The 23,785-nt window shown below is 44.9% G+C and overlaps 1 protein-coding gene across 2 annotated transcripts in view; it reads left to right on the top strand.

Annotated features, from left to right (window-relative positions):
- FBH1 (F-box DNA helicase 1) overlaps nucleotides 1-23,785 on the top strand; it is a 1,264,666-nt gene that overhangs the window by 295,741 nt on the left and 945,140 nt on the right. For both annotated transcript variants that reach the window (XM_044088820.1, XM_044088821.1), the window contains one exon: nucleotides 16,301-16,860. In XM_044088820.1, the coding sequence (XP_043944755.1) occupies nucleotides 16,301-16,860 (560 nt within the window). The remainder of the gene's footprint in view (nucleotides 1-16,300; nucleotides 16,861-23,785) is intronic.

Genomic DNA, 23,785 nt, shown 5'->3' with positions numbered 1-23,785 from the left:
TCCCACTCTTCTGCCTCTTATTTCACCTAGAGCCTTCATGGCCACCCTAGACCTAAAAGAAGCCTACATCACATACTCATAAGGACTTCCCACAGAAAATTTCTGCATTTATCTGGACCATTCTCTCATTTCCAGTTTACTGCCTTGCCCTTTGGTTTATCCATTGCCTCTCGAGTCTTTACAAAGTGCCTAGCCCCAGCAGTTGCCTTCTGCAGAACACAGGGAATCCAGATATACCCTTATCTGGATGACATCTTAGTACTAGCAGAGTCCAAAGATACCCTCTCAAGGCACCTGTTCTTCACCATGTCCCTTTTGCAAAATCTAGGGTTTACCAGCAACCCCCAAAGTCCTCTTGAACCCAGGCCAGGACATGATTTTCCAAGGCTGCAGAATCAGGATGGACAAAATTAAGACTTTCTCCCATAGGACAAGGTTCTATCCCTGACTGCCCACTTCCAGGAAACCCTCAATTCCCAGAAGGTGATGCCAAGGCAATTCCTGCATCTTCTAGGCTTAATGACAACTACCATACCCATGCTACCACTGGCCAGGATGCATATATGCAAGCTACAGTGGTACCTCAGAAACATTTGGTCCCAACACCTACATCCCTTAGAACAGGAGATTTCCTCTCCTTCCCTGTCTGAAGAAAGAAATCAGCTGGTGGAGCCAGCAAGTCCATCTAAACCCAGATTCAGGTTGGGGTGCAACTCTGGCATCCTACAGGGTCCGGGAAAACTGGTACCCTTCTCTACAGAGCAAGCACATGAATATTAGGGAAGTGACAGCTGTCATCCTAGCCTTAAAGACCTTTATTCCCCTTCTGGTCCCAGGGGTGCTCCGGATAGTGACCGACAATATCACTGTTATGTGGTATCTCAACAAACGGGGAGGAACAAAGGCCTACCAGCTGTGCAGGCTGACTCTGCTGATATGGGACCTAGCCTCTCACCACAACCTGGTCCTGCAGGTGACCTACATCCCCTTGCAGAACAAAGAACAAGCAGACCTCCTAAGCAGGACCTCCTCACCACAGCACGAATGGATGGTGGAGGGGGGGTATTCCTAGACATAGTCCACCGGTGGGGTACTCCACAAATAGACCTGTTTGCCTCCCCGAAGAACAGGCAGTTGCAGACCTTCTGTTCAAAGGTGCATTCCCCTCTAGGTTGGAGAGTGGACACTTTCAGCATCTCTTGGGAGGGGAAGTTTCTTTATGCCTCCTCCCCTTTCCAGTGATTCAGAAAGTCCTCCTGAAAATACAGAAGGACAAACCAGAAATCTTGTTAGCGACACCCTACTGTCCAAGGCAGCACTGGCTCCCCCTACTTCTCAATCTAGCCAAGGGCAATCACTACAAGTTATCCTACAAGGTGGACCTACTGACACAAGACAAAGGAACTCTCCATCCACACTTGCAGATGTTATCCCTGACTCTGTGGGTGATAAACCTTTGATCCCCTTCAGACACCACTGCTCTGAGGACCTGCTTTAAGTCCTGAGGGAGGCCAGGAAGCCTACCACCAGAAAATCTTACCTTGCTAAGTGGGAAAGATTTACTAAGTGGTGTGTGGACAAGGGAAGGGAGCCCTGTTTGGCAGATGCCCCCTTGTGCTCATTTATGTGTGTCAACTGATTAAAAGCAGGTTTTCTTACTCTTCAGTGAAAGTGCACCTTTCCACTATGTCAGCCTTTTTGCCCCTGGATCCTCCATTGCTAGCCAGGCTCGACATAAAGCTCTTCCTTAAAGTGGTCTTACACATGAGGCCCCCAAAGAAACTTATCCCTCCACCCTGGGACCTCAATTACATCCTGGAAAAACTTACCCAGCACCCTTTTGAACCAGCTGTGTCTTCTTCCTTACAGATGTGTACTTGGAAAACCATCGTGCTTGTGGCTATCACTTCAGCCAGAAGGGTCTCAGAGCTGCAGGCCTTAATGGCTGCCCTCCCTACACCACTTTCCACAAAGACAGAGTCACTCTGCAGACCAATCCCTCCTTTATGCCCAAGGTGGTCAATAACCTGTCTCTAAACCAATCTGTCCACTTACCCACTTTCTTTCCCTCCCCCACTAATGAAGGGGAGAGGATACTGCACTCCTTGGATGTGCACCGGCAACTTAGATTCTACCTGGACAAAACTAGAACCATTAGGAAATCTAAGCAGCTCTTTGTCTCCTTTCACCCCAGAGCCCTGGGCAAGGCAGTCTCCAAACAAACCATTGCTTACTGGATCAGGAAAGCTATTTGTCTCTGTTACACTCTCCATGGAAAAGACCCTCCAGTGGAAGTAAAGGCCCATTCCACTAGGGCAGTGGCTGCCTCCAAGGCATTCATGAGAGGTCTGGACACGGCATCCATCATGGAAGCACCACTTGGTCCACTATCCACACTTTCACCAAACATTTCAAACTGGACCAAGTTTCCAGAGCTAGGGCAGGATTCAGCAGGGACATCCTCCAGGGCTTTGTAGAATCCTCTTCAGCATCCACCTCCCTTTCATGCAACTAAGCTGTGGTACTCTCCCACAATTGGAATACTGCAACATAGGAATAGAAGGACATAGAATAGTTGTGTAAAATCTTACCATAACCATAGATATCCTTCTCTTCCATGTTGCAGTATTCCTTCCCATCCAAAATTACCCCCTATACTTGCTCTTTTAGTCCCAACTAAGTCCTGGATCTAATTAATCTACTAAATGACACCAAGGCCACACACCTGTCCCCACTAGCATCCCTCCTGCTGGGCCTTTCTCTCTACCTGTTGGCCTTCAGGTTCTGAGCATTGTGCGTGCAGACGTCACATTTAAGGCCCCTGGTTTATGGTGCTACTTGTGACATCCCACGCAGCTGCAACAGTCAAGCTGAAGCTTTTGTATAGGAGCCGACAGAGTCGCCTGAGGGCAGGAAATCCCACAACTGAAATACTGCAACATGGAAGAGAAGGACATCTATGGTTATGGTAAGATTTTACACAACTATTCTTTCTTTTTGGTATCAAAGAAAACAGGGGACTTAAGACACATTTTGGATCTCTCCACCTAGAACCTGTCAGTGGCCAAGATGAAGTTTCGGATGGTCACCCATCAATCTATCCTGTCCTTCCTGCAGGAGAACGATTGGATGAGGTCATTCAACTTCCAGGATGCGTAGTACCATATCAAAATGGACAGGCGCTCTCAGAGGTTTCTCCATTTCTGGCTAGGAGCCAGTCATCACAAGTTCAGAGCACTTCCTTTTGGTCTCACCACAGCCCCCAGGGTGTTTACCAAAGTGATGTCAGTAGTAGTGGCTTACCTGAGACTCCAGAGTGTACAGATATTCCCCTACCTGTATGATTGGCTCCTCACTGCCCCTTCCAGGCATCAACTTTGTCAAGCAAGGGATTCCTTTCTTCTCCAGGCCCAGAGGTTAGGCATTACCATCAATCTCAACAAATCATCTCTGGCCCCATTCCAAACGTTAGACTTTATTGGGGCGCGTTTAGACACAATTCAAACCAAAGTTTTTCTTACTCCATACAGGATACACACTCTGAAGCTACATGCTCTTTGCATTCTTCAAACTCAGTTCCCAGCAGCGGAGATAGTATTAAGAGTTGCGGGGGTCCATGGTGGCCATGATCAGTTTTCTTACCCTTGGTGCGCTTTCACATGCAGATTCTTCAGTGGACCCCTGCAGTAGAATGGTCCTGGTTAGCTCTTCCACTGACTCACCCTGTCCGAATCTCTCGAGTATGCAGGGACTCCCTTCTGTGGTGGATTCATTCCTCAGATATTATTCAGGGTCGTCCTTTTCTTCCACCTTTCCCTATGGCCACGGTGACTACAGACACCTCCCAGCTGGAGGGGGGGGCACTGCTCGGGAAGGACATTTTGAGGTATGTGATCCCCCTATAAAACCAGATTGCATATCAATGTCCTGGAGATGAGAGCAGTGCTTCTGGCATTGTAGACTCTTCATTCCCATCTTCCCTCAAGAACGATTGCTCTCAAGACGGGCAATATGTCAGTAGTCTGGTACATCAACAAGCAGGGGAGAACCAGATCTTATCCCCTATGTTGTGAGGCCATGAGAGTATGAGAGTGGGTGATCTCCACCAGCCGTTTTCTGGTGGCAACCCACATCCAGGGAAGGTCCAACATTCTGGCAGACAGGCTCAGCAGATCTATTTTGATGCCTTACAAGTGGTCTCTGAATCCTTCAGTAGTGGAACAGATCTTTTACAAGTGGGCTCAGCCTTGCTGCAATCTCTACTCTTCTCCTTCAAAAGCGAAATTCAACGAGTTCTCCCCCAGAGATGCTCTGATTCATGCTTGCCCCCCACCCCACCCCACCCCCGGTCTTCTGTATGCTTATCCTCCTCTTCCCTTAATACCAAAATTCATTCAGAAAGCTTGCAGGCTGGGGAGCCTAGTAATCCTCATTATGGCCTCGCCAAGTATGGTTTCCCTCTCTGTGGTCTCATCTGGTGGCTTCACCATGGATGTTGGATCCAGTTCCGGATCTCATCTGTCATCCCTCACGGGTTCCCCATCCAGACCTGGAAAGTCTAAAGCACACTGCTTGGCTGCTCCACTTCCCATGATAGTCAGGACTCTCACCTTATCCTCTCCTGTAAAAAAGAATCCTGGTGACTGTCCACAAGTCTTCCACCAGAAAGATGTACTCCAGTAAATGGAGATGTTTTTCGATCTGGGCTTCACAATGTGCACTAGATCCTTTCATTGCCCCTGTTTCCACAGTGCTGGAATTTTTGACGGGAATTTTAAAACAAGGTGCTAGTTTTTCCACAGTCAAAGTTCAACTTGCTGCAATTTCTAATTATCATGTGGAGGATAATGTGGCTTCCTTAGCATCTTCAAAGCTTTGCAAGGCCTTCCTCAAAGGTACCTTCCTTCTTCGACCCCCCGGTGAAGGACCCTATGCTACTGTGGGATCTTGCGTTAGTACTTCAGGCCTTAGTTTCGCCCCCCCCCCCCCCCCTTTGAACCTGCAGCTTCGGTGGATCTGCAGTTTCTGTCCTGGAAGACTGCATTCTTGGTTGCCATTACATCTGCCAGGAGAGTTTCGGAACTTCAAGCTTTGTCGGTCAAAGCCCCTTATATAATTTTTCATAAGGGCAGGGTGTCCTTGCGCACTAACCCATCTTTTCTTCCTAAAGTAGCTTCAAATGCCAACATTAATCGGATGATCGATCTCCTGGTCTTCTTTCCAGTTTTTCAAAATAAGGGAGAATACAAATTGCACTTATTGGATGTACACAGACAGTTACATTTCTACCTGCACAGGACAAAAACCTTTTGTAAATCTGACCAACTTTTTACCTCTTACTCCAAACCCTTTTTAGGGAAACCAGTCTCTAAAGTTACTATCACCTGTTGGATTTCCTAATGTATCAATGTTAAGTTGTCAATCTCGCCTTCATTCTTGCTGGATGGGTTCGGAGCCGATCCTCGGCTCCGACTCGGCACTTGCTAAGCTCGAGAATCACATTTACCAGCTCGAGGCAGCCCTATATCCCATGATGCAAGGCGGTAATAACCCAGATCTCGTTTCCCGCTCGCTCATGAGGTCACCTTCTTTACCAGCTCCTGGTAAGTGAACTTTATTTACATTTTCAAAGAGATTCAACCTTGAATAGTTGTAAAATTTTTACTCCCTGTTAAAGTTAGTTATTCCCGTTTCACTTAGACCCTATTCCCGTTAGTTCCTCGACCCCTTTTTATAATTTTTCTGTCAGTCAGGCCTTAGGCCTTCCCATCTAACTTTTTCCTGTCAGGATTTTTTGTGTAGGTGTGTCTGGGATTACTTTAATTAGACTAATTAAGGACTGAGTGTGTTAGTGTCCTACTAGGTCATGTCAAAAGACACTAGGGTCTCAGGTTTTAAGAAGTGTGACTCGTGCTGTCAGAAGTTGTCTCTGACAGACGGTCACACTTCTTGTATTTATTGCCTGGGACCCCTACACCTGCAGGACTTCTGTGCTATTTGTCATTCTTTCAGCCAGAGAGTCCTGCAGGAGCGTAGAAATAAGTTGATCCTCAGGGGTCTCCTTAAGCCTGAGAGCTCCCCGGCTAAGGTCGGTTCCGGGAAGCCCTCTAAGCCACCCAGGACCCAGACTTCGGTGTCCAAGTCTGTGGCCTTGGTTCAGACTCCTTCAGAGTTGATATCGGCTCAGTCTGGAGCCGATCCTTCCTCCATGGGAGTTTCTGTATCGGTGCCGATCGGCACAGATACCCTGGCTTCGGCACCCGTGTCGGCTCTGGCTGGAGCCGATATCCTAGCTTTCAAGCATGTTTCGGCTCCGGCTGGAGCCGAGACCTCTCTACCTCAGCTCGGAGCCGACAAGTTGTCAGCTCCAACTGGGACCGAAGGTTCGTCGGCTCCGATGGCTCTGTCGAGGAAGAGGTCTAGATCTCCTTCACTGGAGTCTATCCACTCGGCTCCGGCCTCCCCCTTACTTTCGGAACGGAGCCATCGGAGCCGATCGTCAAGGTCTTCCAGGCTCTCAGACCATGATTTGGAGAGAGTGGTGAGTAGACTACTAAAATCACAGGCATTGGCCCAGATGCTCCATAACCCGTCCCAGCAGATGACCGCTGTTCCACACCCTCCTGAGATTCCTCCTTCGACTCTCCTTCAGAGCTCGGAGCCGGAGATTATTGGAACCTTGACTGTTGCAGCTTCGGAGCCAATACCACACCTTTCGGCTCCGTCGTCTTCGACTACTATCTCCTCCTTGAGACCGTCCTTGGAAGGATCTGGTCGTCGGGCTTCCCTGGTCGGTTCCGGGGGGGCGAGTGGCATCGGACCCTTGTCCGACCCCGCTCTCCCTCTCGGGGCTTCGGCCTTGGTGAGCTCGGCGCCATCTGCTTCGGAGCCTTCCTTTTCGGTGGGGCCGGGGGTCCCCATTTCTTCGGAGCGGGGTCTCTAGGCCCTCCCTGGGAGGAGAGCCTTCGAAGTGATGAGGAGTCTGCTAGCCCCCGAGCTTAGTCAGCAGTCGGTTCCTTTAGCTCCTCCCTCTACGGTGCCTGTAGATGTCTCTTCCCACTCTCTTGCTCCCGGACCCAGAGATCCATCGCCCCAGGTTTCCCCAGTGGGAAGAACTTCCTCTTCCGAGGTTTCTCCTGATCCTTCAGGAGAGCCCCCGCGTAAGAGGACCTGCAAGAGGAAGCACTTAGACTCCCCTGAGTCTACGACATCAGATACCGACTTAGATGAGTCTGAGGGGTCCCCAAGATCCCCCTCTGAGGATGTCTCCTTTTCAGACATCCTAGAACTCCTAAAACAGAGGGGAAACTGGCCCTCCATTAATCCCTCCGAGGATGAGTCTGCATACCTGGAGGCTTTTGGATCTCGACCCTCCACCTCCTGGGTGTCTCCGCCTTTTGACCCCCTCATGGAGGTGATAGCTCAAAAGGCGTGGGCATCTCCTGATTCTGTGGAACCAGTCCCCAGGAGGCCTTCTAAATTTATCATGGCCCCCACTGAGAAACAGTTTCTTACGAAAGGTGTTCCAGTTGATGCCATGGTGGTGGCAGCCGCCACCAAAAAGGAACTTGCAGATCCTTCCGTACCAGTCCATCCTCCTAACAAGGAGTCTAGGACCATGGACAGGTGTGGTAAGCGGATGTTTTCCTCAGCAACTTTTGCTATGCGTTCGCTGAATTATTTATGTCACTTCACCCGACTTCAAAGAGACATCCTCAAAGAATTGGGTGAGGTAGTACAGGATCCGTCAGCTGCTGGGGCTCAAGAGAAGATTGCCTCTCAGCTTGGAATCCTAAATTCCATCACTAACTCCTCCATGCGGCTCATTTCTTATGCAGCCGATGGGGCGAGTAGAGCCACAGGAACAGGAGTGGCTCTTAGACGTCAATCCTGGATGCGGCTTTGCAATTTCGCAGACCCCTTTAAGGCGTCCTTCACAAATTCTCCCTTTGATGGCACTACTTTGTTTGGGCCTCAGGTGAAGGACACATTAACCAGGTGCGAGCAAGACGGCAAGACTCTTTCTGCCGTAGGAGTCCGTTTCTCCACCCCTTTTAGACCTTACCCCAAAGGTCAGAAGGGAGGGAAAATGTGGTTCCGAAAATCTCAGGGAGTCACGCCTGAAGCACGTGGTCAATTTACCCCCAGAGGCAGAGGGGGTAATAACAATAGACGCTGCCCTAGGGGCAGAGGAGGTCCGCAGAACCAGGGCAGCAGAGAGCCTCTCTCTGACAAGCCCTTCCAGCATCCCTGAGGTGTTGGCCGAATGCCCACCCTTGGAGGCAGTCAGGGGGAGATTGTCGCTGTACCCACAAGCCTGGCTTTCCCTCTCTCAAGACAGATGGGTACAGTCGATTATATCCGAGGGTTACAAAATCCCCTTCGAGGAAAGCCCCTTCCCTCAAAAAGTTCCCTTCCAGACGTTCCACCCAGTTTAAGGGAAATTGCGAAGCTAGAGGTTTCAAAGCTTCTAAAAAAAAGGGCCATCCAACCAGTTCCAACAGATCAACTAGAGTCCGGAATCTACTCAAGGTTCTTTTTGGTTCCCAAAAAGACGGGAGACTGGAGACCAATATTAGACAAGTCTGTCAAAAAGACAAGATTTTGGATGGTCACACTTCAATCGATTTTGCCCTTCTTGGGCAAAAACAACTGGATGTGCTCCATAGACCTCCAGGATGTGTACTATCACATAAAAATCCACAGACGCTCCAGAAGGTTTCTTTTCAATTCAGAGCCCTGCCCTTTGGTCTCACTACAGCCCCCAGAGTGTTCACCAAATGCATGGCAGCGGTCACGGCTCACCTGAGACGTCAAGGATTCCAGGTGTTTCCGTATCTCGATGACTGGCTCCTCTCAGCCACCACCAGGCATCAATTTCTCCAAGCCAGAGATTATACTCTACGTCTCTGCTGTCAGTTAGGAATTTTGGTCAACTTTCAAAAGTCTTCCTTATCGCCCTCCCAATCTATTACCTTTATAGGCGCAAATCTAGACACTACTCGGATGTCAGCAAATCTAACAAGTCAAAGAATTCTAGATATCCAAAACCACGTTCGGATCATCCTATCTGGCAAAAGGGTACAAGCCAGGTTGGTCCTGAAAGTGCTGGGCCTCATGGCAGCTGCCATCATACTTCTCCCTCTGGCCCGTTTTTACATGCGCCTCCTACAATGGATGTTGTTCACCCAATGGTCCTTCCAGCAGCTTCCCATGCGTCACAAGATCCTGGTGACACAAATCTGCAAGAGCCATCTATCCTGGTGGACTTCCTCTCCCCTAGTCCATCAGGGCAGACTATTTGTCCCCCCGGCCCCGGTAGCCACGGTCACTTCGGATGCCTCCCTGATCGGGTGGGGGGGGGGCATTATCAGGGCAGGATGGTTCATGACACGTGGCAACCGTTCGAATACCACCTGCACATAAATGTCCTAGAGATGAGAGCAGTGCTTTTAATGTTGCAAGCCCTCAACGACTTTCTTCCCTTAGGAACTATTGCAGTTCACACGGACAACATGTCCGTGGTGTGGTACATCAACAAGCAGGATGGAACCAAGTCCTATCCCTTGTGTCGAGAAGCTCTCAGACTTTGGCAATGGACGATCTCCTCTCATTGGTTTCTGGTAGCAACGCATATCCCCGGGAAAACCAACATATTAGCAGACAGATTGAGCAGAGCTATACTCATGCCTCACGAGTAGTCTCTCAAACAATCCGTAGTGGAGGAGATCTTTCAGAAGTGGGGCCGCCCATGCTGCAATCTTTTTGCTACACCCCAAAACAGCAAATGCCCACACTTCTTCTCTCTCTTTCCACTTCCGGGCCATCCCCCCAGAGACGCTCTTACCCAAGATTGGCCCCGGGGACTTCTTTATGCCTTTCCCCCCTTTCCGTTGATACCTCAAGTACTCCAGAAAGCTACCGTCTTGAGAACCAAAATGATTCTCATTGCCCCTTACTGGCCTCGACAAATTTGGTTCCCGTTCCTTCATCACCATCTCATGGTGCAGCCTTGGCATCTGGATCCAATTCCAGATCTTCTGACCCACCAGTCGGGTCAACTGCACCGATCAATTCGTTCCCTCAACCTCACTGCTTGGTTGCTCCACTTCCTTCCTTAGCCAGGCTTCCTATGATCTCTAACCCCGTTAGAGATATAATAGTAGCTTCTCTAAAGTCCTCTACCAGGAGGATTTACGCTAGTAAGTGGAAACGTTTTTCCTTTTGGGCAAAGTCTAAGAACATAGATCCTTTTACTGCCCCTATTCAATCGGTCTTGGACTTTCTTGCTGAAATTTTTCGCTCCGGTTCTTCTGCTTCCACAGTTAAGTTCCAGTTGGCAGCAATCTCTAATTTCCATGTCGGATTTGCAGACCACAATATCATGTCTCACAAACTTTGTAAAGCCTTTCTCAAAGGGGTGTTCCTTTTTAAGCCCCCTGTTAGAGATCCTCCACCACAGTGGGACCTAAATCTAGTGCTGGCATCCTTGATACTTCCCCCTTTCGAACCGGCTGCTACATGCTCATTAAAATGTCTTTCTTGGAAGACTCTCTTTCTAGTTGCTATTACTTCGGCTAGGAGAGTGTCGGAACTACATGCCCTCTGTGTTCGTCCCCCTTACTTGGTCTTCCACAAGGATAGAGTATCCTTAAGAACCAATCCATCCTTTTTGCCCAAGGTTGCTTCTAAAACAAATTTAAATCAATCCATTGACCTTCCTGTATTTTTTCCCAATTATTCTAACAGGGCAGAACAAAAACTGCATTGCCTAGATGTTCATCGCCAACTCAGATATTATTTGGACAGAACAAAGCAATTTAGGAAATCTGATCAGCTTTTTCTTTCCTATGCTGAAAATAGGAAAGGTCTTCCTGTTTCTAAAGTAACCTTATCCAGATGGCTATCGTCCACCATTTCTGACATTTATCAGCTGAGGGGCAAACAGCTGATCTCAAAACCTAAAGCATTCTACTAGAGGTCTAGCCACATCTACAGCTTTTCAGGCTAGACTACCCTTGGACACTATTTGTGCAGCAGCCACTTGGGCCACTCCTCATACCTTCGTTTCTCATTACAAATTGGATTTGGCCTCCAGGGACAGGGCAAGTTTTGGTTCCACATTTCTCAAGAGTCTGTTCCATTGAGCCACCCAGGATAGGGGTGCTAGGGACGCGGTCCCATCCAGCAAGAATGAAGGCGAGATTGACAACTTAACATTTAGAAGTTATGTACCTACCATAACGTTCCATGTTAGTTGTCTTCTCTCGCCTTCTTTCTTGCGTCCCTCCCTCCTGTCCCCCTAGCCTGGACAGACCTTGTTTTCCCCTTCTCGGGGAGATTGTTCTCCCTCGGACACCAGTTAGCTCGGGATCTCTGTTACCTGGTTCCTCTTACAGTCTTCTAGGCTAATTATTCTGCTTTCCTTGTAGAAAGATTGCAGGCAGTTTTCCTCTAGATACCAAACGAGATCTGGGTTATTACCGCCTTGCATCATGGGATATAGGGCTGCCTCGAGCTGGTAAAAGTGATTCTCGAGCTTAGCAAGTGCCGAGTCGGAGCCGAGGATCGGCTCCGAACCCATCCAGCAAGAAAGAAGGCGAGAGAAGACAACTAACATGAAATGTTATGGTAGGTACATAACTTCTAATTTGGGCACATTCCGTCAGGGAGATTTCCCCACCAAGTCATGTGAAAGCACATTCCACCAGGTCTATGGCCACTTCAGTGGCTTTTTGGCCCAGAGTTTCGTTAGCTGATATTTGTTCTGCAGCTACCTGGTCCTCATTTCATACCCTCATCTCACATTATAAACTGGACATTGTATCCAGGAACAGGGCATTCTTTGGCTCTGCTGTGCTCTGGAATATCCTTTCATGAGGGCCTCCAGGTGTTTAGTAGCTGGGGACTCTGTCTCACAGGCTGAAGACCAAATGAAGACAACTACTTCAGGTAAAGAAGTTACGTACTCACCATAATGTTCCATCTGAGTAGTTGTTCTGCATTTGTCTTCAACCATCCCTACCTCCTTCCCCTGACCTTGTGTGAACTGTTGGTTGCTCCTACCAGAAGGTGGTCACCATAAGGGTACCTCTTTATCCTTGTTGATGGTTTCTTGTAGGGACAAGGTTCTGTTGGGTCAGGTGAGAGTACTAGATTGGGCAGCAAACTCGATCTGAAAGGAGGAAGGAGACAGGAGCATTAGGGGTAAGAGGAGGAGCTTTGAGCTTGAATCAGATGTTGGATATGCAGCCGAGATGGATCCAGGAACCCAGAGGTTGAACACAAATGAAGAACAGCTACTCTGATGGAATGTTGTGGTGAGTACATAACTTCTTTTTTGTACCTAATGGAACCAGAAAAGGGCATCTCAGTGCTGTGGAATATTCTGAGACAATTCTATTTTTCAGGATATAAAATTAATCAAGATAAAACAAAGGCTATAGCTATAAACTGTGTACCCATATATGAACTGTTTCAGCAATACCCATATTTATGGGGAGATGATGCGATAAAGTATTTAGGAGTTTGGAGTAAAAAGGATTTATTCAGGATGTGTGGGAAGAGATTGTATAAAAGATAACACAAAAGCTGAGAAGCTGGATGATCTTGCCTATAGATATGGATAGCAAAATACAAGCAGTAAAAATATTTTTAGTCCCTTTAGTTTTATACACAGGTCAGACATATTTTTATCAACCAGAGGAGAGGCTGTGGATAGTAAATAATAAAGAGCTGAATTATTTTATTTGGGAGGGTATGAGGGTAAGAGTCAAGTGGGGTAAGTTGACACTGCCAATAGAACATGGAGGTTTAGGATGATCTGATTTGAAAGCATGTTCTAGAACTACACAGTTAAGGCTCTTGTATGTAAGAGGCAGAAAACTACAGTTCAAAGTGGAAAGGCATTATGATTATGATGAAGCAGGGGATAATTTAAAAAAATAAGGAAATAATGGGATTTGGTGGTGCTGTGGTAGCGTTGTCGCCTCACAGTAATACAATGTCCAGGTTCAATTCTCAGCTAGAGCGTCTTCTGCGTGGAGACATGCGTGAATGGGTGTACCTTCGTTGAAGGTTGTGCGTCAGGGCTGGCAACTCGGCACGTACAAATCTACTGCCAATCATTAGTGGACCAGATTTCCACTATGGCGACCCCTAACCGGGAAAAGCCGAAAGACACAAACAATCCTTAAGGAGAAGAACAGTCATAAAGAATATTATATACATAAAGTAGCAGAACATGTATTAAGAACTAATTCATCACAGAAATGGAGAAAGGAGATTCTGCCAATAGGGATGACTGAAATTAGGAGTACAGAGAATAGAAGAGTAGGGGCTGGAATTTACTGGAGGAAGATAGCAAAGGAACCAGTGTATTGGGAAGAAATAATTAGAGAAGGAAAGGTAATAGAATGAGAAGAGACCAAGAAGACATTTGGATTTCAGACTAGTGGCTGTCTTCCCTGTCAGGGATTGATATCAGAGTATAGACAAAGAGGAGAGGGGTAGGGGAATCCAAAATAAAAGACATGCACTGGTTAAGGTTTTAATTACATCTAAAACAGAAGCTGCTGTTAAAAAAAAGGTTAATTAATAGGGCATATAAAATACTGAACAATAACGATAGGAATTTGTGATGCCCCTGCACTGGCCCAGTAATCAAGGAGCCTCAATCCTCACCACCGGCAAAAGTGAGGGACGTACACAATGGGTGGATGAGAAGTATATGCACAGTAAAGTACAATTTCTCTTAAGAGCACACAGAGATCACAGTCAGTCTGGGGCTGGTTTCTCCTTCTTTCAACAGATGCCCAATAAGACTCCCCACTGGCACAGCTATAAGGTTAAGATCTCAGCGAGTGGCCAAACTAAGACCTCCAGCACCGTTTCTGTCCAACCAGTGCTTCATGTCCCTGCCCAAGTAGCTGACACACACACTTTGAGATTTGATTGATATACAAAGACACACACATATACACATAGTAAAGGCTGGCACAGGTTTACTAGCTATGCCCCTTTCTGCCCAGACTGTAAGGTAGTACCAGCTGCCACCAGCTACCATTATCAGCTACTTTAAGGCCCTTACCAAAGGGTGACCAATCCTACTATGTAATGTTACTATTACCCAAATGGTAGTTTTTGACCAAGAGCAAGGCTATTTAGGAGTGGCCTGTACAGTGTCACCAAATACATATGCAAGTACTCTAAGAGCTTAAATACATCTAACAAATGTCAATACTCAAACAACGCAGTTACTTCATAGTTCAAAATCACAGGAAATATTTTAAAACAACATTGCAGGACAGTCTCAAATAAATACAGTAAATATCTAACCTAATCTTTACTATATTCCTGTCTATATCTGAGAGACACTGTGCCCTAAGTCTTACTTAAAGACAACACACAGGCAGAAGTGCTGAGGGGATGTTTCTAGTTCAAGACGATATACAAAATGCCCAGTCTCTCTCTCAGAGAGTTCTTAAATTAATAATAAACATGACAGTTGGGTTAGCTTGGATGACATCACTCTTTGTCACATGACTTCAGTTCCTAGGCTAAGCAGATACTAACAGAATTTTAACATCTCTGTCTGAGAAGTACACATCTCTCAGAAGTTTGCAGAACATGGAAGTCATAAAACAATAAAACGCTTTTACATTTAAAACCTTCTAGCTCTAGACATTGTGTCTGCTTGCTGCATTGAAACTTGAGAGATAACGCGACTGTAAAACACTTTTAATTTCAACTTAACTTGCAAAACATCAAGAAAATAACTCTGTATGTTCCAGCTTCTACTATTAAAATACACATTTACACAGGTATATAGTTTATATACATTTCTGTTTTTTTTTCCAGTAGGGTACACTGTGGATACACCCTTGAAGCTCAGTACTGGAGAAACCCTGTTCAACACACACTTCTGCACCAGTAGTTTAATATACACATAACATATATTTCTCTCACATTTGTCAGACAAGCATATGAATCATATTAATATTCACAAATGACATATGATTATTTACAACATTCCAGATAGCTGGACTTGGGAGTGTCACAGAATCAGTCAGCAGAGGTCAGAAAAGATTGGGAAGAGAGATTAGATATGCAGTTCACAAAGTAACAATGGGAGGACATTATGTATGGCTCCCAAATATGCAAAAAAATCTAGATGATTTTTGGATTTTTACCTGGAAGTGTTTGCATGCATATTTTTATATCCCAAGCAGACTCCAAAAGAAATTTTCTTCGGATATATGGCAAGTGTTGAAGGTATGATGGGGAAGAAGGTGGTAACTGGGAACATATGTTTTGGGAGTGTAGTGAGTTTACAGACTGTAAAAAAAGTCCGTACAAAGTGCTCTGTCAGGAATACTGGGAGAACAAAAGTGTAAATAAGGAAATTATTTTTTTAGCTGGGATACAGGCTTTGAATTGCCAGTACATATTAAGGCCTTGTCAAGTTTAATTGCGATGGCTGCCAAAAAAAAAAAAAGTGCTAGAAAATGGAAATCAAAGTCTAAACGAAATATACTTGAAGTATTGTATATTGTAACAGAGAATGAACAGGAAGTGAGATTTTTAAAAAAAGGGTAGGAGTAAATTACATAGACAAAATATAAATTGTGGGAGCAGTGCATGCAGAAACATGTTTGAGGAGTAAGTTTAAGAGAAGGTGGAAACTGAATAATTTAAGTAATGATGCATAGCTTATATGATAACAAAACAGATATGAATTATATGTAAATATGAACTACTTGTTGATGTGGTTTAATTTCTTTTATATAAATGTAAGTTTGCCTGTGTCACAAGTGGTAATTTGGTAAAGGTGTTTTTTTTTAAAGTAGACCCAATGAAAATGGGTTGGCAGACTAAGGTATGTGAATACTCACCATATTAGATGTATATGAAACTTGTAAATGGATAACTCAAAAAACACTGCTTCTTTATGCAGATTATTAAAAAGAAAAACAGTAGAGAATTTAACATTGTCTTTTCCAAAGTAATACATCATGATATTTTAATTCAGTTTTAAACATGGAAGGGATCTGAAGGTCTTCGTAGCCGTGAATCAGTCTGTTTATGTTGCTGTCTGTATATTTTTAAATGCTGTAAGTATAAGTAGGTGTAAGTATATGTGTAGTAAGTACTTAAAGTGAATAATGCAGAAAATTGGCAGCAATATGTCTTTTAATGTGAAAATTGACTGTTGCTAGAAATATTTGATACACAAATTTATGCATTTCAATATATGCTTTAAAGTATAATGATTTTGTCTTTCTTTTACTATTTCAAATAGATGCTGAATTTTATGCATCTCAGAGCTGTATTACAGACTTCTTTAAGAAAACAGGTTTCTGCAGACAGCAGGTTACAAAAATGGATGAAGGAGGAGGTACAAAGGCAGTCATTGAACCATCTTGTCAGCTTGACGAAAGCATGGATGATGACATGTTTTTTTCTGAAGAGGACTTGGAAGAAATTAGTTATATTGAAAATCTGGAAACCGCAACATTTAGCAAGAGACGTTCATCACCACAAGCATCATGCAGTAGAGAACTGGAACAGACTACATGGGATAGGTTTAGTAAGAAGCCTTGCTTTGTTGATAATTCTCAGATGTCATACAGAGGTAAAAATGATCCAGAAAGGGGGGAATTATTAACAGTTGACCCAGTTTTTAATATATATTATGGACTTGTTGAAAACAGTGTGCCTTATGCAGAACCCCAGGGACATATTGAACACTTACCTGATGAACTGCTAAGGTGCATTTTTAGTTACTTGCCAGCAGAAGACCTGTACCTACGTATCAGTTTAGTGTGCCACCGCTGGAGGTCTATTGTGCATGACCCACTGGTAAGTAGTGTGAGATAATTTGTTTCATTTTATGTAGACATCGTTACATAAAAGTTGCTATTGTGAATTGTTATTCAGACAGCGAAGGAGTAGTAACAGTTATTTTAATTATTGTTACTGTGTGTCCCATAGTAAATATTAGTAAGCTTTATGTTTAATTTATTATGGTGCTTAAGCCTAGGCACTGTTAAAAAAAAAAAAAAAAATCTGTAATGACAAGTAATTTTGTCAGTACAGGATGTAACATCACAATTAACTGATAAGTTATTAACATTAGTTTTCTTAAATGAAAACAGACTATCTGAACTTGGGTAGACTTTTCTAAAAACATGGTATTTAAGGAACCTTTGATTCCTTTTACTACATACCTTTCGGGAATGTAGTTGATCCCACAGAATTGGAGCAAGACAGGCAAAGGTCTGTTTTCCCGAAGTCTCCAACCCAGTCCTGGGAACAATCAGCAGCTTCTCACTAGATGGTATTTTGCTTATTTTTTTTTTTGGGGGGGGTGGGGGGGTCTCTGCATTTAGCTGGCCATACAGCTGACTATCTTCACACTGCCCATTTGTTCTAGAACAGCATGAGTGCTAGTCATCATGACTCTGCCAACTTGTTCCCTAAATTGGCAAGAACCAGTCATGACATATCCTTGAGGTAGCCATCAGGATATGTCTACAAGGCTTCAAGAGGTAAGCATAACCTGCTCCTTCAAGTGTCGCTACCTTCATAGCCCCTCCCCCAAAGGCAGATGTCTCCAAGCATTACTATTCTAAATAGACTGTGAATCTTCAATCATTTCTTAGTTGAGCAGTTTTGAACTTATTCTATTATTAATTGCTTCTGTGACTGTGGTACTATTTAAGGTTTCAGTCTAACATTCACTCCAGTTCGTAGGTTCATATGTAGGTACTAGGCTACCTGCCCGAGGGCATTTATAAGCCTAGCCAGAGTGTGTCTGCTTTCTCCGCCTCATTGATTAATTAATTTATCCTCTGTCAAGTGGAGCCAATGAAGTGATCCCATAGGTATATTCTCTGTTACCCATCCACTCGTTAAGGTTTCTCTTGAAGAATGTTAGTGAGGGGCTCTGCCTGATGTAGTTTGGAATTTTGTTCCAAAGCATGGGGAGTCTCTGTGACAGGAATCTATCCCTCCAGCATGTTCTATTGTTGTGGCGAGGTTTAGCTCACTAGAACATGTGGCGATTTCTTTAGGCGGAGCATGTCAATCAATTCTGAGTTGGACATGGCTTTGTAAGTGAGGCAGAGATCACCTCTGAGTAAGCAATATGCCACTGAGTACAGCCGCTTTTTTCAGTTGGGCTGCATAAGACATATGTTTGAGGCCAGTAATCCTCTTGGTGAGGTACTTTTGTGGTCTTTCCAGCTGTTGGAAGTGTCTTGTATGAGGTACATCCCAAATGGGGCATTGTACTCTATGATGGGTCTGATGAGTGGTGAGTAGAGGGGCACTATAACCTCTTAATTTCTAGATGCGAACCCTTTAGTAATTAGATGGACTACATAGAAGGATGTTCTAACTACTTTGGTAATATGATTCTCAAAGGAGAGATTACTATCTACCTGGGTCTCCAGATCTCTTATTACCTCTTCTGTATTAAGGGGGCTGTTTTTCCCAAACAGGGTGACTATGCATTTTGTGGCATTTAGCTTGAGGCCATGACTTTGACACCAGGTGTCCGTCTCAGTAAGGCCCTTTTGGAGGATGTCCGTTTCAGCCGGAGAGTCAGTTATGACTCCCAGTTTGCAGTCATCAGCGAACTTGGTTAGCCATAGTCCTCCAGTGTTTGCCTGTACTTCTGAGAAGTATATGCTGAACAGTAGGGGGTGCCAGGACCAAGCCTTGCGGGACACCACTTGTGACTGATTTAGAGTCGGACCTGGAGTCCGCTATTTTTACTGTGCGAGTTCTGCAACCCATCTCGTGATGTAGGGGTTTATATTCAGGCTCTTGAGTTTTTCTGTAATACCTGAGTGGGGAATAGTGTTGAAAGCCTTGGTGAGGTCAAGTTAGGCTGTGTGAACCACACCTTTCCCTCGTCTATGGCCTTGGTGACTGTCTCGAAGAAGTCAACCAGGTTTAGTAGGCATGATCTGCCCTTAACAAAGCCGAACTGAGTTGGGTCAAGTGTTTGAAGGTTCCCAATGTCTTTGTTAATGAGTTCCATGATGATGCGCTGCATAGCCTTGCAGACCAGGCTAGTCAGGCTTATGGGGCGATAGTTACCAGGGTCAATTTTGGCCCCTCCTTTGTGGAGTGGAATAACTGTTGCTGTGCGCCATTCTATGGGCACGTAGCCTGTTGAGAGGCTGAGGTTGAACAGCGTGTTTAAGTGGGGGTTAGTTCATTCTGTAGTTTGTGCAAGACGCAACCTGGGACACCATCTGGCCCCATTGACGCTGTGTTTTTGGCTTTTGAAAGGGCTGTCTTCACCTGTGCTTCTGTGATTTCCGGGACACTACACTTTTCCAGTATTGTTGTGGTCCATTTTGGCCGTGAGAGAGGGGGTGAAGTTTGCACTGAATCTATCTGCCAGGATGTTGGCAATATCAGTAGGTTCAGTATATTCTGTGCCATTTTGCACTAGTTCAGTGCATATCTGCGAGTTGCCACTTAGATTCGTAACATAGCTAAACAAGGCTTTGTGGTTATCTTTTGAATTCTTGGCTGTTTTTCTTTCGAATTTAGCCTTGGATGATTTATGAGGGACCTTAGTTTTTTACTGATACTGATCAGGGATGTCTTTCCTTCTTGGACTTGCTTTTTTTCTGAACTAGTTTCCTCCTCCTATTGTATAGCCTGTTTATGGCAGGGGTCCACCAGACTAGTTTCCTTCTCCTAGAAGAGTGAATCTTGGTTTTGCTAGGGATAGCACAATCCATGCATCCTTGTAGGTGCTCATAGAGTGCATTTGTAAAGATTTCAGCATCTTGGGCAGTGTTATCCTTTAGCGTGGGGGGCTGTGAAACTTGAAGTTTGCTTTAGAAAAGTTTTTTACTGTGGTTTCCTTAGTTGGGTATGGTGGTAGGGTATGGACATCCAGCGTGATTAGTTTATGGTCTGACCTAACTAGTGACTGGTTGACCTCCGGTGTGGAACACCTGTCGCCCATGTCGGTGATGACCAGGTCCAATATGTTTTTACTTCTGGTAGGGAAGTTTACCAGCTAATACAGGGCGTTTGAGTTGATGAATTCCAGGAAGCGCTGGGCCTGGGAGTTTGTACTCGAGTAGTTTTCCCAGTTAATGGTAGGGTAATTGAAATTGCCCAATATCAGGGTGTTCAGTGGGATCTTCATGTTTTCCAGTGTCTCCAGAAAGGTGGATTGATGGTTCTGGGAAATGGAGGGTGATCTGTAGCAGGCCAAAATTTGCATTGCAGATTTTGCCCGATGTTAGTTGCACATGCATGATCTCAGATGTATCATGCTGCACCACTAACCTGGAGGTGTAGGTATCCTTGATGAATATGGATACACCCCCTCCTTTTGTGTTTCGGTCCATGTTCTGTGGCCGAAATGTGTGGTATGAGTTGTAGCGCGGTAGTGCTGGGGTACTGTCTGGAGCCTTGAACCAGGTTTCAGTTACTGCACAGATGTCGACGTCCTCCATACTGAGGAGTGCTTCGAGCACGTGCATTTTGAAATTTAAACTCCTGGCATTGAGTAGCATAACCCTCAGTTTTTTGTTAATTGTGCTGTTTACAGAGGTGGATTTGACTTTTGAGCCTTGCCTAAAAAAGTCACTATGAGGGCAACAGTAGCCTTGGCCAGTATTCGAAAGCCTAGGGGTGACAGGTGCAAGCCGTCTCTTGCGAAGCAACACGGCTTGTCGAGCATGTCGTCCCAGGCTGACAGACACTGGATCCCCTTTGAATGACACCAGAAGCTTAGCCAATTGTTGAAATTGATCATTTTTTCTTTATACTGAGGTATCATTCTTGGTGAGGGCAGGATGCTACTCAGGGTCAGGGTCATACCATCCTGGGCTACATAATCAAAGAGCTCTTCCATGTCTCTTTTCATGTAGTCCAGGGAGGTATGCCTCAGGTCATTCACACCAACATGAACAATGACAGAGTCATATTTGTACTTGTTCTGCAGTAACCTGAGTGCTTGTGTTATGTGGTGGATTCTGGCTCCCGACAGGCAGCTAACAGTCACCTTCTGCTTGTCCAGCCTAGTGAGTGGGACGTCAGTGTGCATGACTGTAGAGTCACCTATTACTGGTGTGCTAGGTATGTTGTTTTGCCTTAAGGGCTGTGATTTTGCGGCACACTGATTTTGTGTTTTTTTGTTGTCTGGTTTGTGACGGGAGGTGCAGGTTGTTTGGGTGTCTACTTTGGAGGTCTCTGATGCTTTTTCAGGTTTTTATTTAGAGCCTCTGAGTATGATTTTGTGTGTTTGTGTATTTTTTTCCATTGCTGGTTTAGTAGGTCTATGTGTGGCTGGAGGTGTGGTGCAAGTGTTAACCTTCTCCTCTTGACTGTCTGCTCCAGTCTTGGGTGAAGAGAGCTTAGCCTCCAGTTTGGCTGTATAATTGCATCTCTCGCATGTGTTAGTGTTTTGTGGTAGGAGTAGAGGGTTGTCTGTGTACATGAGGCAGTTGTAACATTGCCTCAGGATACCCAGATTCACCAGCTGGACTGGAGAGTGCACCTGAAATTGACTTTTGGTCATGCCTGAATAGTAGGGTGAGCTGCTTAGTCGCTTGGTTGGTGAGGGGTGAATAAAGAGCCTTGTCCTGCTGGGCAATCAAGTGTCAGGGTATATTAGTGCTTGCTATTAGGTCTGAGCAAGTGCTGGGCTGTAGGATGCTTTTTGAGTGCTTAGGTTGAGAGTTAGACTAGTTTCAAGGGAAAAACTGAAGAGGAGACTTAGTGGAGCCGGGAATAATTTAACCCTAGCTAACCGGCGCTGCCCAGCACGCAAAACCATGCAAATGTGTTTTTTATAGCAAGGAAATGAAAGAGATAGAAATTAGCCCAAAGTGATCAATAAACTACTAACTTCTGGGCTGGAACCACTCCTCCAGGGACAGATAGGCTGCTCAAAGCTCCCCTCTCTCACAGGTGAACAGAGAAACTTTCTTCTGTCCAAGTAAGGTATGAGCAACTCAGAAACTTGTAACACAGCCCTGAATTCAGCACTAGCCTGAAAACTGGACTCGAAAGCTGGGAAACAAGAAATTTTTTTTTGTTTTTTTAAAAAGATAAGGCAAAAACAGTAAAAAATACACTTAAAACAGCTTTAAACGACTACAAACGATCAGAAAATGCTATCACACTTTAGTGTGTAGCCTACAACAGTTAAAGAAATTATTTAAACAAAAAATGACTTTTTAGAAGTGCAGGCAGTCAATTAAATAGAATATGTGAAAAAAACAAGCTTTTGAATCACAATAAACGTTGGAAAATCAGCGTTTAGTCGGAAAACAGTTAAGTACAGCAAGAAAATACAGAAAACTGATACTTAATCACTCCAAAGTCTCTCATCTAAGCTAAAAGGCTTGTATCAGTTTAAGGCTTTCTAATGCTTCCCAGTAGGTTAGTTACAGGAAAGATGGGAAACAAGCTCATATATGGTCTTTTAAACCAAAAGGTTGAAACAGATGGACAAACTGCCCAAATGGTCAATAAACTACAATTTCTGGGCCAAGAACCACTCCTGTTGTGGTAGACAGGCTACCTAGTGCTTACCACTCCCACTGATAAGCTAGAAGGCTTTCCTCCAACACAGAAAGGCTTGCAGGGCTCAGAAGCTTACCAACAGTCCTGGATACAGCAACTCTGTATCTGGACTAGGCTAGTTACAGGAAAGGTGGGAAACAAGCGCAAGTGTAGCTTTTAAACCAGAAAGTTGAAAGAGATGGAAAAAAAACTGCCCAAACGGCCAACAGCTACAATTTCTGGGCCAGGAACCACAACTCTTGTGGTAGATAGGCTACCTAATGCTTACCACTCCCACTAACAAGCTAGAAGGCTTCCCTCCAACACATAAATGTTTGGGGGGTCTCAGAAGCATTCAAAGAGTCCTGGATACAGCAAATCTGTACCTGGACTAGACTAGTTACAGGAAAGGCAGGAAACAAGTGTAAATGTGGGTTTTAAACCAGAAAGTTGAAAGAGATGGGGAAAAAAACTACTCAAATGGCCAATAAGGTACAAGTTCTGAGCCAGGAGCCACTCCTCTTGTGGTAGATAAGCTTACCTACTGCTTACCACTCCCACTGATAAGCTAGAAGGCTTCCCTCCAACACAGAAAGGCTTGGGGGGCTCAGAAGCTTATCAACAATCCTGGATACAGCAACTCTTTATCTGGATTAGGCTAGTTAACAGGAAAGGCAGGAAACAAGCGCAAGTGCAGCTTTCAAATCAGAAAGTTGAAAGAGATGGAAGAAAACTGCCCAAAACGGCCAATAGCTACAATTTCTGGGCCAGGGACCACTCCTCTTGTGGTAGATAGGCTAACTAATGCTTACCACTCCCACTGATAAGCTGGAAGGCTTCCCTCAAACACAGAAAGGCTTGGGGGGCTCAGAAGCTTACAAAGCATCCTGGATGCAGCAAATCTGTACCTGGACTAGACTAGTTACATGAAAGTTGCTTTATAGTTTAGTTCTTAAAGGCATTTCTGTGTAATGATCTTTAATTCGTGATAAAAAAATCTTATTTCTTGTTAAATTAAGAAACTGTACTTGCACTTTTGACAAGATTTCACATTACTGTACTTCAGTTAGAAATTCTGTATTCTTTCCTGTATGGATTTCAATTTACAAGTTAACCACAAGTTAACCACAGAAATGTCCACTTCCTTCCATAGCTTTAGTTTATTAATGCATAGATTTGCTTTATTTTTCTCTTTCCTGATAGTTTAACCTTATAGTTCACTGCATTTAGCCTTTCG

The sequence above is a fragment of the Protopterus annectens genome, chromosome 11.part0 (genome assembly GCF_019279795.1).
Source record: "Protopterus annectens isolate FY-2018-M chromosome 11.part0, PAN1.0, whole genome shotgun sequence".
Classification (NCBI taxonomy): Eukaryota; Metazoa; Chordata; order Ceratodontiformes; family Protopteridae; genus Protopterus; species Protopterus annectens.
This window is presented reverse-complemented; position numbering and strand designations above follow the sequence as displayed.